The sequence below is a fragment of the Pelophylax lessonae genome, assembly GCF_965119305.1.
Source record: "Pelophylax lessonae genome assembly, chromosome: 4".
Classification (NCBI taxonomy): domain Eukaryota; kingdom Metazoa; phylum Chordata; class Amphibia; order Anura; family Ranidae; genus Pelophylax; species Pelophylax lessonae.
Genome location: NC_138771.1, coordinates 202558872 through 202571133, shown reverse-complemented (window position 1 = coordinate 202571133; position 12262 = coordinate 202558872). Strand labels below are relative to the sequence as shown.

General features: G+C 38.7%; 1 protein-coding gene across 5 annotated transcripts in view; it reads left to right on the top strand.

Annotated features, from left to right (window-relative positions):
- Positions 1-12262, top strand: part of CELSR1 (cadherin EGF LAG seven-pass G-type receptor 1) — a 248525-nt gene that overhangs the window by 179018 nt on the left and 57245 nt on the right. For all 5 annotated transcript variants that reach the window (XM_082257090.1, XM_082257088.1, XM_082257087.1 and 2 more), the window contains exons 10-16: positions 187-372; positions 520-633; positions 2994-3168; positions 4392-4533; positions 5778-5898; positions 7111-7294; positions 8973-9074. In XM_082257090.1, coding sequence (XP_082113216.1) covers positions 187-372; positions 520-633; positions 2994-3168; positions 4392-4533; positions 5778-5898; positions 7111-7294; positions 8973-9074 — 1024 coding nt within the window. The remainder of the gene's footprint in view (positions 1-186; positions 373-519; positions 634-2993; positions 3169-4391; positions 4534-5777; positions 5899-7110; positions 7295-8972; positions 9075-12262) is intronic.

Sequence of the window (12262 nt, the reverse complement as noted above, 5' to 3'; positions counted from 1 at the left end):
CAAATAAAGAGGGTGAATCTCCTTAACAAGGGCAGAGATAGCAAAAAAACTGACAGGCAATCTAATCGCTCTGCACTCTATCCAAAAAAAGAAAAAAATAATTTTATCTTTACTTAAACTTTAAGCTTAGCTTTGTATTATTATACTTAACAGAAATTCACTCCTATATATATTTACTTTTAATAGGTGGTAAACAATCATATTCAGTTTGAAGTGTACAGTGGTATCAGCCATATAGCTAGTATGAAAATCCACCAGACCAGAGTCACTGATGGCGAATGGCATCACCTTCTCATAGAGCTGAAAAGCTCTAAGGATGGAAAGGACATCAAGTATTTGGCCATTATGTATCTGGACTATGGAATTTATCAGGTAACAATTAATCAATACAAATGTAATTTGTTCTGTGTGTATATATACACTGTATATAATTTATTTTTTATATACGGTAAACACCAAAGTTCAAGAATAGCTTGGAAATACTATGGGAAAACATAATTGTTCTTACTGTCTCAACAGAACTCTGTGGAAATTGGTAATGAACTGCCAGGGCTGAAACTGAAAACCATTTTTGTTGGTGGTTTATCAGAATCTGAAGGTCTCGTAATGCAAGGATTTAATGGCTGTATGAAGGTGAGTCTACAGAGGATAAGTTACTGCTGGCCCAAGGCATTATTTATTACATGGTTCACTTACAGTATCTCACAAAAGTGAATATACTCACATTTTTGTAAATATTTTATTATATCTTTTCATGTGACAACACTGAAGAAATGACACTTTGCTACAATGTAAAGTAGTGAGTGTACAGCTTGTATAACAGTGTAATTTGCTGTCCCCTCAAAATAACTCAACACACAGCCATTGTCTAAACCGCTGCCAACAAAAGTGAGTACACCCCTAAGTGAAAATGTCAAAATTGGGCCCAGTTACCCATTTTCCCTTCCCGGTGTCATGTGACTTGTTAGTGTTACAAGGTCCCAGGTGTGAATGGGGAGCAGGTGTGTTAAATTTGGTGTTATCGCTCTCACTCTCTCATACTGGTCACTGGAAGTTCAACATGTCACCTCATGGCAAAGAACTCTAAGTGCTGAAAAATAATGGTGGTCATCCCAAATATTGACATTTTGTGTGTGTTGAGTTATTTTGAGGGGACAGCAAATTTACACTGTTATACAAGCTGTACACTCACTACTTTGTATTGAGCAAAGTGTAATTTCTTCAGTGTTTTCACATGAAAAGATATAATATATTTACAGAAATGTGAGGGGTGTACTCACTTTTGTGAGATACTGTATATATGTGATCACTAACTAGTACCTCTGGAATCCCAATATATAAAAGATTTTTTTATTTATCAAGAATGTTTCATTTTTGGTCAAAATGCAGCAGACTTTTCATAACCGTTCTACTTTATTCTCAAATAAACAACACAATTGCTTTTTTATTGCATAGACCTTTTTGTATAGCTAAATTTCCACTCCATAGTGTGGTACTATTACAGAAATCGGTTGTACAGGGATATTTTGTCATAAATATGCATGGTAAAGTTTGTATATACTTGTGGAAAACGTGGATGAGTGTATCGAAATGTTTTGGCCAGGAATAGAGAATGGTTAATATTAGCTTACTAATTTTCCTTGCCGGTTTGCTGAATTCTACTAGTCTTTTGCAATTTATGAGTGTTCTATAGATTGCACTTATAAGACCGTAACATTTGTGTTTGTTCATGTTACCTGGCAGTCCTGTGAGAAAAGGTAAGGGTGGAATTACCCTCATGTGTTCTGTGTTTTCCCATCTACATATCATTCTGTAACAGAAATGGGAATGTCAGTCATCTTTCACTTGCATAGCTACACCTCCTATTTGTAGACAATGTTATGAACAAAAGTCTGCCTTATTCCCATGCTATTAATGGTAGAACAATTATGAGACTGGAGTTGGCGTTGGTATTTCTTCAGCTTTCTCCTTTTGCTTCACTGACTTGTCACATTTTGCCTTGTTACGATGAGCTTTAAACAGTAAGTCAAAGAAAAATGTGGCCTATAACAACTAATAAGCAGTCATCTTCTGTTGTCTCTCACAAAGTTATTGCTATGGGTAACGACACTTTATTGCTCTCAAATTTGTTATTAAATAAATCCTACAAATAACCCTCAATTATTAGTATTGATATCTCAGAGAACCAATAGCTCTTGTGAAACCACACACAGTCATTAGAGGGCATTTAGACTTTGGGAAACAATATGTTAACCAAAGGGTCCTTTGTTCCTCCAATTATTATATCAAACATGCATACTTGCATCTTATTTCTGAGCTCCTGGAGTTGCCCTCCCCGCCAAAGAAATCGTAGACCACTTCAACCCCTAACTCTGCCAAGAATGTCCTACTAAATGGATACATATTCTATAGGTGGCCTAGTTATTGTCAGATCCTGCTAAATTCTCTTGGAAATAAAACCAAACCAAAATATTTTATGTTTAAGACTGTGTCTTGCTAACATTTATCTGATCCTAGCTACTAAACAAAGGAATGAGTTTTACCCTCCCCAAGTCTTCAGATGATGGCTGCTGCTTCGTTATTCTATAGAGAGCACTGATTTCCTCCTCCACGGATGGACCACACTAGAGGAAGGTGTTCCTGTTTTCTGGCGCAGCTGTCACTATAAAAAAAAACTCTTCTCTTTTCACAACTTTGCTGTGACACTTAGGTGAAGTTAAAAATCTAGTGAGAAACACTTCTTGTATAGCTATTTTATGATTACAAAAATCAGATGGGTGCCATATGCCAAAACAGGCAGGCTTTTGCACTGGTTTGCTGTATGTTCTGTTATTGTGAGTTGCTATAAAACATCACTGGATATATCCACCGTTGGAACTCTTCACTCATTTGAGTCATAAAATTCATGTTTCTCCATTGTCTTCTAATTTGTAAAGAGTGAACCTTGTCATGCCATGCTCACACACAAATAACGTATCATTCAATGCCATCAGGGAGTAAGAATGGGAGAAACCTCAACCAACATAGCAACCCTAAACATGAATAAAGCAAGTGTCTTCAATGTGGAAAGTGGCTGCGAGGTAGATAATCCCTGTGATTCAAATCCATGTCCATACCACAGTGATTGCAGTGATGAGTGGAACAGCTTTTCTTGTAATTGTGAACCAGGTAAGTGTTCATTATACTTAGATATGTAACAATGGTTCCATTTCCAGCTGGGTTTGGTGTGTAGTTTAACTTCATTTTACACTGGAACAGCTGTGTCTCTAGGCCAGTAGTCTCCAAACTGCGCCCGTGGGCCAGATGTGACCCTTTGCTAGCTTTTATGTGGATCTTGGGGCACTATTCCTCCCACTGACATCAACAGGGCTATGTGAGATGATTACAGCCACACACACCTACACAGGTTGAACTGGATGGACTACTGTCTTTATTCAACCTCACCTACTATGTAACTATGTAACAATAAGACACCATTTGTTTTGCTGACACCATCAGTCGGGCATCATTCTGTCCATTGACACCAATGACGGGGCACCATTTCTCCCACTTATTCTAGTAATGGGGCATTATTCCTTCCACTGACACCAACAAGGGGTCCTATTCTTTCCACTAATACCAATAACGGGGCCCTATTCCTTCTCCTAATACCAAGGATGGGGCAGTATTCCACAGCCTACTTACCACAGGCGTTATCTAATTTATTTTGCTTCCGCTGACAGATACGCCTGAGGCATTGTTTACTCCCACAGACTCAGGACATTTTATATTCCCACTGGCCAGCCCCTGAATTCTGAAGAACCATAAACTGGTCCTTGTTTTAGAAAGTTTGGAGACCCCTGCTCCAGGCAAAGGATCTGTCATTGTCAACCTACTTTAAATTAATTTTCCAAAACTATAAGTAGCTACTTCTAAATTATACGTTTTGATTGTATTAGTCCTCAAAAGATTTACTATAAATGTAATCTAAGGAATTGTAAGTAGATGCCTTTCAATGTTTGTAGACCTTTAGGCGTGTAGAATAGTGATCACTGTGCTTCTGTTCTAGAATGCTCAAATGTTCATTGTTTTCTGTTTTTTGGACCCTAAAATGTGAATTTTACAGTTGATCGTTGATATTGCATAATGTTGAAAAAATGTTCTTCGCTTTTAGCTTCGTAGCGGTCACTGACTGGCTATTTTTTTTTTTCTTCTGATCACAAATTTATGAAAAGAGGTCTGAAACCAAACCAGGCTATATAATGGACATATGTACACAATTTATAACCTCTACTTTTAGGACCTAAAACATGTGACATTAATCTGTTGTTGATCAGGTTATTTTGAAAGCTGTCAGTGTTTGATGTGGCATCAGCCCAGTAGCGCATGTAACTAAATCTTCTTTCCTCCAGGCTTCTTTGGAAGAGACTGTGTTGATGTGTGCAGCCTGAACCCTTGTGAGCATGTTTCTACTTGTGCTAGAAAGCTAAGCTCTTCTCATGGATACACTTGTGAATGTGGAGCAAGCTACTATGGACAGTACTGCGAGAACAAGTATGGAGGTCATATTTAATGACAACTGATTTATTGCTCTAAAGGATTTCTTACTCTTGTGACACATGACAAATGATTGTATAGCCAATCTACCTTCTTATTCTAACTTATTTTACATTTTATATGTATCTGAGTCAATTGTGTTTATTATTAAGACAATTTTATTCATGTATTTTTTTAATTCTTGAAACAGAGACTGTGAGGCTGATTTTTTAAATGATTCTAGAATGTTCATACAATGTTGTGTGAAAATTCATTATAATTATCAAATCATGTGCAAATAAAGTAAACAGGGATTTTCTGTTCACCTGATTGGATAATTGAAAAGAATCTTCATAGACGAGAGGCAGTGATCATATACTCTGTTCTAAGCTGCATAAGGGGCTTGGAGACTTGCGGGTGGAGAAACAGCAGTACACTAATCTTCTCAGTAAGTGGCTGTGCAGGGGTGGGGGGGGGGGGGTTGTCAGCACAAGTCTGATCATTGGAAAACAGGTAGGCTGTTCTCCCAGCACAGTCAGAAAACTGACCTTGCTGATATAGATGTGTTCCCGTGCCAAGTGAGGTTTGTTTGCAATCGGAAAGCAGGGACATTGGCAGGATCACCAGGTATTTCACACATGTCAAGCAGTACAAAGAAGACAGAATACTGTTTAACACGAGTAAATGGTACATCATGGTACAACAGATACATATCATGAATATAAAATTATGGGGTAGCATATTATTTATCTTTCTTTATCATTAAAGAGTATCTAATGTAAAAACCTTTTTTTTTTGAGTGGGGGGGGGGGGTTAGATCCCCCTTTTTTACCTTCTGTGCCCCTGCTAGGTAGCTGATTTCTGCCTAATGTCTTGGTGAACACTGTTGCTGGGACTAAATGAATGAAGGGAATTTCTCCAAAGTTCCAGTACCAACTGTTAGAAGGTATTTACCTTGCTTTGGATTGATTTATCCTCATTTCCAGTTCTGTCTGCAGAATGGGATGACATGACAAAAAAAAAACTTAGCCTCACATATGCTTTAACTTTTGGCAGCCACATGGCCAATGATAGCTCAGTAGATTGTTTTTCCAAAGGACAGAATTGCAGGAGCAGGTTGCAATTAAAGTGAGAACATCTTGTTTTAAATGGGTTATCATTTTGGTGAAGCAAAAAAGAAGGCTCGGTCAGTTAGAATTTGAATTGCGAATTTTGGGTTTGTTTTTTTTTTAACCTGAGCATATTTATTGCTTACTTTTCAGAGTGGATTTGCCCTGTCCTAGAGGCTGGTGGGGAAATCCAATTTGTGGACCCTGTAATTGTGATGTAAGCAAAGGCTTTGATCCGGACTGCAATAAGACAAATGGAGAGTGTCGCTGTAAAGTAAGTTTTTGTTAGTCATGTTATGGACGGTGTATGTATTTGAAAAGATAACATAAAATTTTTGTTGCATCAGTGGAGTGTTTCATTATATTTATTTACACATATTTACATAAAAACATATGGCGATGTAATACATTTGATTTTTTATAACATCGTGTGATAAGCAATGGTGTTAGTCAGGAAGTCTGAAATCAACTTTCATCAATTATTTGAAGGCTGGCTAATAAAAATTGAACTGTACTGAGCTCCCATGAGTTATATACATGCATTGTTCCTTGAGTGAGTGAGCCACATATGATGCAGAAGTAATACTAGAAATTACTTAAAATAAAAATTCCTAGGAGTGTTCAAAACCACAGAAATGTAATGTATAAAGGAGTATTTGGTCCTGAGTTAGTATATAGTCTAATATTTAGCTATATTACACCGACATGTCTGTGCACATGCTTTGAACTGAAAATACTTTTATTTATCAATCACATTATTTAAAATAGTAATAAACCCAAAAATGTAATCAATTGCAGCCCACCAATCCTTAGATGCAGTGGCTGCATACGTTTTCTTTTTTAGGCTTTTTCCCCTCTGTTTTCACCTGGTGATCTGGCCAGTAACACATCTCCTGTATTGGAGTACCCCCACTCTGGATGAAGAAGCACAGGGGCACATTTGGACAGCAGCATTGTCAGTATGGGGGGGGGGGGGGTGTTGAATGTACTAACAGAGTTAGGTAGACTTAACAAATTGATGCCAAACGCCAGCTAATTCTTTATAAGCAGTTAGAGCAAACAGTTTTTTTATTTTTTTTTATCTTGGGATAAAGATTTTATATAAATAAAAGCTGATTATTGTAAGCACCTATGTTTGTGGTTTGTGCCATCCCTGTAACTGCAAGAGAGCTTGTTCTTTTGAAAAACAACAGACTTACTGGCTGGATCACCAGATTAAGTGTGAAAATAGATAACCTAAAAAAGAAACCTAATACAGCCATCGCATCGAAGAATTGGTACGCCCCTATATAATACATGTTTGTTTGTTGGTTTAATACTGCTTTAACACTTAGGGATATTGCACCAAAGATGATTTAGCCTACTGAGCCGCTTTTTTTATTAGCATATATGTTTTTGCAAGTTTTGCATTTAACGTGGTAAAACAATGCCCTGTACTTTTCTTTTTATTTTTTGCATTAAACAGTTTTTTTTAATCCTATTACAGGATAATTATTATAGACCACAGGAGAGTGACGCTTGTTACCCATGTGACTGCTTCCCATCCGGAGCTTATGAGCGTGGCTGTGACATGGAAACAGGACAGTGCCCTTGTAAACCTGGTGTTATTGGCCGGCAGTGTAACCGCTGTGACAATCCTTTTGCAGAGGTTACGAATCAAGGCTGTGAAGGTAATGGCTCGATACATAAGTGAATAAAACCTAAGAATGAATGAAATGTCTAATCACCACCATTTTCATGCTGGAAATTGCAGTTATTTTTAGTGTATGATCCCACAAGTATCCAGCACAGTGTTGCTGTGGGGGGAGGGACCAGGAATGAAACAATGCAGGTCAAAGGCAGGCATGGACCAAACTTTGCTTGCAATATTTGGGTCAGTACAAAACAAGCCTTTGCCCAATAATTGGGATTGCACTTTCTGAGCTGTTGGATCAGTACCTTCTTCCTGACCCAGCAGTTTGGGGGTACTTGTTAGGCATTAACGGCATACATAAAGTGCCCTCTTTAAAGTGGAGTTCCGGCCTATTTTGCAACTTTAGTGATTCCTGGAGTGCTCGCTATGCTGATCAACAATTGGGCATTTTCAATTTTTTTCGGGGGTCCCTTACCTTATTTTCAGGACATTTTTGATTGTACTTCCTCCTTCTCCCCCCTCTGTGGCCGCGGCCATCGACATCACTTCCACCTTTGCATTGCATCCTGGGAGCTGTTTGTCATCACTCCCAGGAGGCCGGAATCAGGAAGAACTCCCAGAACACTCCCTGGAATCAGGAAGAAGGACACAGCAGATTTCACTGCGGCTTCAGATGCCCACATCCAAGATGGCCGCACCCAGACAGCATTTTTAAAAGAAAGATTTTGACTAAAATTCAATACCGTACACCTTGTAAGTGTAAGAATAGGGGTTCTGTAAAGGGCGATGGATTAGTATTATAGGGGTATTTTTAGTTAAAAAAGGTACTTGAGGCCGGAACTCTGCTTTAAGCACCTGTCTAAGCATATCCTAAGAGTTGCAACATTCCAATAGTACATGAGAAATTGTGGTTTTCCTAAGTAACCTAAAGATGATTTTAAATGTAACAGTTATTAAGCTAAAAGTACAGTTGTTGGGAACATCCAGTTACTGCCACCAAGGTTTTTAAAATGAATTTCTGGTTGGGTTGCTGTGGTTTACTGCTTTCTTCCCTAAACTCTTTATCTTAACAAATTAGTCCATTAGTTTAATGTTTCTTTAAATCTGCTTGTTTTGTTTAGCCTTGACTATAAAAAGATTCCTGTAATAGTAAGACCATCAGTCTGAACTTTGATTTTATTAAAAATGAGCATGATGAAAAAAGGATAGTATTTAAAAAAGGTCAGCAATTTGACATTGTCCGGATGTGTTGCGTGTAGATTGTGTCCCAGCCCTTTTCCATAGGATTCTGCTGCCAAAATCTGAAAAGAAAGGAAGTCATGACCCATATGCTTTTCCATTAGCGGTATTTCTCTAAATCACTGGAAGCAAGTTCTGGTTTTGTTCTTTCTAAATCTGGTTGGCACAGGATGAGTCAATAGGTAACAGCTGCAGACACTGTGACAATTTTATTACTGTTGGCTACAGACCTGTAAGGTGACAGGACCTACATCATTTTCTGCTTTAAGGGAATGATTTCTCTTCCATCATTGTTCTGTATAATAAGACTTGTCTTCAGTAACTGGCACGTGGTTGTTATTTTACACAGCTGATATTTTATTGTTTTGTAATTACTATTTAAAGGATTATTAATTATTCAGGGTGAAATTTACATCTGTCAATCATAAACATTTCTGGAAAACATGTTAGTGATTGTTTTTCTACCTTCACCGCAGTGATTTACAATGGATGTCCCAAAGCCTTCGAGGCTGGAATCTGGTGGCCACAGACCAAGTTTGGTCAACCAGCTGCTGTTCCATGCCCCAAGGGATCTGTGGGTAAGTGAAACAATGAAACCTTATATGCAAGAAACATACAGTAACATAAAAATGTCCCCGAGGCTTGAAATATGTACTCGCAGCACAGATTGTGCATATGAAAATGTGTCACGCTGATCCTGCATTTTTTTTTTTTTTTCATGTCTGGATATACGGTATATGGATCAAAGTGTGCCTTGAGCAATATCATTTTTAATTTGGCTAATATACAAATTAGGCTGATAATTGTTAACCACAAAATTGCCTTTCACAGATAATTGAAAAATCAAGCATTAAAGAGTCTGTCACCTACAAAGCATTTTTGGTCATGCAAAGTTTATTAATTGATAATGTAATTTAGCCAAGACTTTCAATGCCCAGATTAAAGTGATGGTAAAACTTTAGTTTTTTTAATTAAAGTAATGAAAGGTGAGACAGGGGAGAGGGGAGAAGAGCTGCTGCAGACCTGCACAGTGCTAGATTGAGATGGGGCTCAGGTAAGTATTTAGGAACGGGGTGAAAAGGAGTTACTATCAGAAGATTTTTTTTAACTTAATGCAGAGAATACATTAAGGTAAAAAACATTTGCTCTTTACAACCACTTTAATGTTACTTTAACAAAAAAATGTGTTCTTGGTGTGCTGCCTTGCTGAATATTTTTTTGCAGGGTCCAGGCACAGAGCTTTATAAGGAGATCCAGCCCCCTGCTACAAAGGAGTAAATCAAAGTTTCCAATTTTCTTTTTTCCTTTTATATGTAGCAGGTTTACTGATGCTGAACTCCAGCAAACTGCTAAATACACAATTGAAATACATACAAGAGAGCGGTTTACTAACCAGAGTATTATTTTTTCTTTTGTCCACCCCCCCCCCCCCCCCATTCTGAGATTTGCAGAATGTGGAAAGTAAATAAAAGCCATCAAGGATTTGTATTTCTGGTATGTTGTGTTAGGATGCATTTGCAATGTTTTATCTAATTTCAGAGATTATGGAGATATTTTCCCAGATCTGATAGGACCCCCATATATTTGAAGACCCTATGTAGAAATAAAACCCTGCACTATAAGGCGTAATTTATTGTAAAAAAAAAAAAAAAAATGTTTTAAGCCTCCAGCTCGTTGTACTCTACAGTGACCACTTATATGGTTAAACATTGCTGCTAGTTCAAATTATGGCAGGCATGTAAAGTCAGACAATAAATTATTTACACTGTTAGTCATACCCTACTCCAGTCACACAATGCATTTTTTTAATGGCACAGTGGGTACAATGGGTACACCATTATTGTGTAAATCTTTGTTCTGTGACAGGTGACAACCATTGATGCATAGTATACAGGTTTGGCTGCAGGTTTCACAAGACTCTTTGTTTTAACCAATAACAAATAAGAATTCTATGAGTACACCAAATGAAAGTATTTTTGAAAAAGTAATGTAAAGTAAGAAGCGCTTGTATACTTGGATTAATTGATGCAGCCGAATATCTGCCGTGTTTTTTTTTTTTTTTACTGGCCGATGTTGCCCGGAATTTGGCCGGTGTGTATGGGGCTTAAGGCTGACCATAAATGGGAATATGAGGTGTGTCTATTAAATAACAAGACTGATTAAATAACTCGCCTTTATTTTTTATGTGTTACAAATTTAATGCTGGTCGCTTTCAATATATTCCTCATTTGCACTAATACATTGCTGCAGAGTATTGTTTTCCACTGGTTGAAGGCATGGAGAAAATCCATTTCTGTCAGCTGTTTCAACACATCTGCCATTTTCTTCTTTACAGCATCAATTGACTCAAAACATGTCCCTTTAAGCACCGATTTAAATTTTGGGAAAAGATAAAAGTCGCATGGTGCTAAATCGGGTGAATATGGAGGATGTTCAATTGTAGTAAAGTGCTTGTCGGTCAAAAACTGCTTCACAGAAAGTGCTGTGTGAGCAGGCGCATTGTCCTGGTGAAGAATGAATCCATTTTCCCACAGTTGCGGCCGTTATTTAATAGACATAGCTCGTATATCCCCCAATAGTGATAAGTGGGAAGATAGTTGTCTGTCAACAGACATTTGCTGGAGAACTGTGACTTACCTGAGCTCCATCTTGATCCAGCAATGTTGCACAAGAGCCTCGGCTGTCCGGGCCTCTCTCTTCTGATTGACTGAGACACAGCGCCATTGGCTCCCACTGTTGTCAATCAAAGTCAGTGAACCAATGAGGAGAGAGAGGGGGTGGGGCCAAGCTGTGGCTTTATGTCTGAATGGACACACAGAGCAGCTGCTTGGCTTGGGTGGCACTCGGAAGGAGGGAGAGGCCAGGAGCGCCAGCGAGGGACCCGAGAAGGAGGATCCAGGCTCGTCTGTGCGAAACCACTGCACAGAGGAGGTAAGTATAACTTTGTTATTTTAGACATGAAAAATCAAGACTTTAATATCACTTTAAGATTTACTGTTTCTTAAGAATAAATAAAGCGGTTTTACTGCCCCTCAACTGCAACCACCTTTAGCTGCAGGGATCCGGATGTACACATACCGCAGCTGCAATGCTTTGCAGATATGGCAGGATTTGTACCCCCTGTTTGCTCACCAATTGCTTGTGTGTGGTCCAAGGGGTTAAAGCAGGTGGTGAGGAGGCAATATAATGCCTCCTCCACCGCCTGTCAGGTGCTCTCTGAAGAGCAATCTGAACACTGATTGCTCTTCAGAGAGCATCACACATCGGAGCAAAGTCCTTTTGGTGACAGTATGAGTGGTGTGGCGGTGATCAGGGACACTGACTCATGTGGCGGTGATCACTGACTGGGTACAGCATATAAAAATAAAAAAATGTATGCTTATATACTGCCACCAGAGCAGTACAGTTCACTATAGTCACATTGTACTGCTCTGGAGGGGTGGTAATCCGGGTTGTTTACTACTGGTAGAGTGATCACAGTGATTGGTCACAGGGATTACATGGTACCAACATCAATCACGGCAGCCTGGTACCCCAATCTGTAATCCGCTGTGTACACCAGTCAGATCATGCCCTGAAGCCACGCATGAGCACCCATTCTGAGAGGGCATACAGATACATCCTCCCAGAATGACACTTGTCTCTCCTGGCCATTTATGCACAGTGGCTAGGTGAGAAGTGGATCAAGAACTTCAGGAGTAATGTACAGCCCAACATACAGAGTGCAGCAGTCAGGAGTATGAAGTGTAAAAACATAGTGTATGGC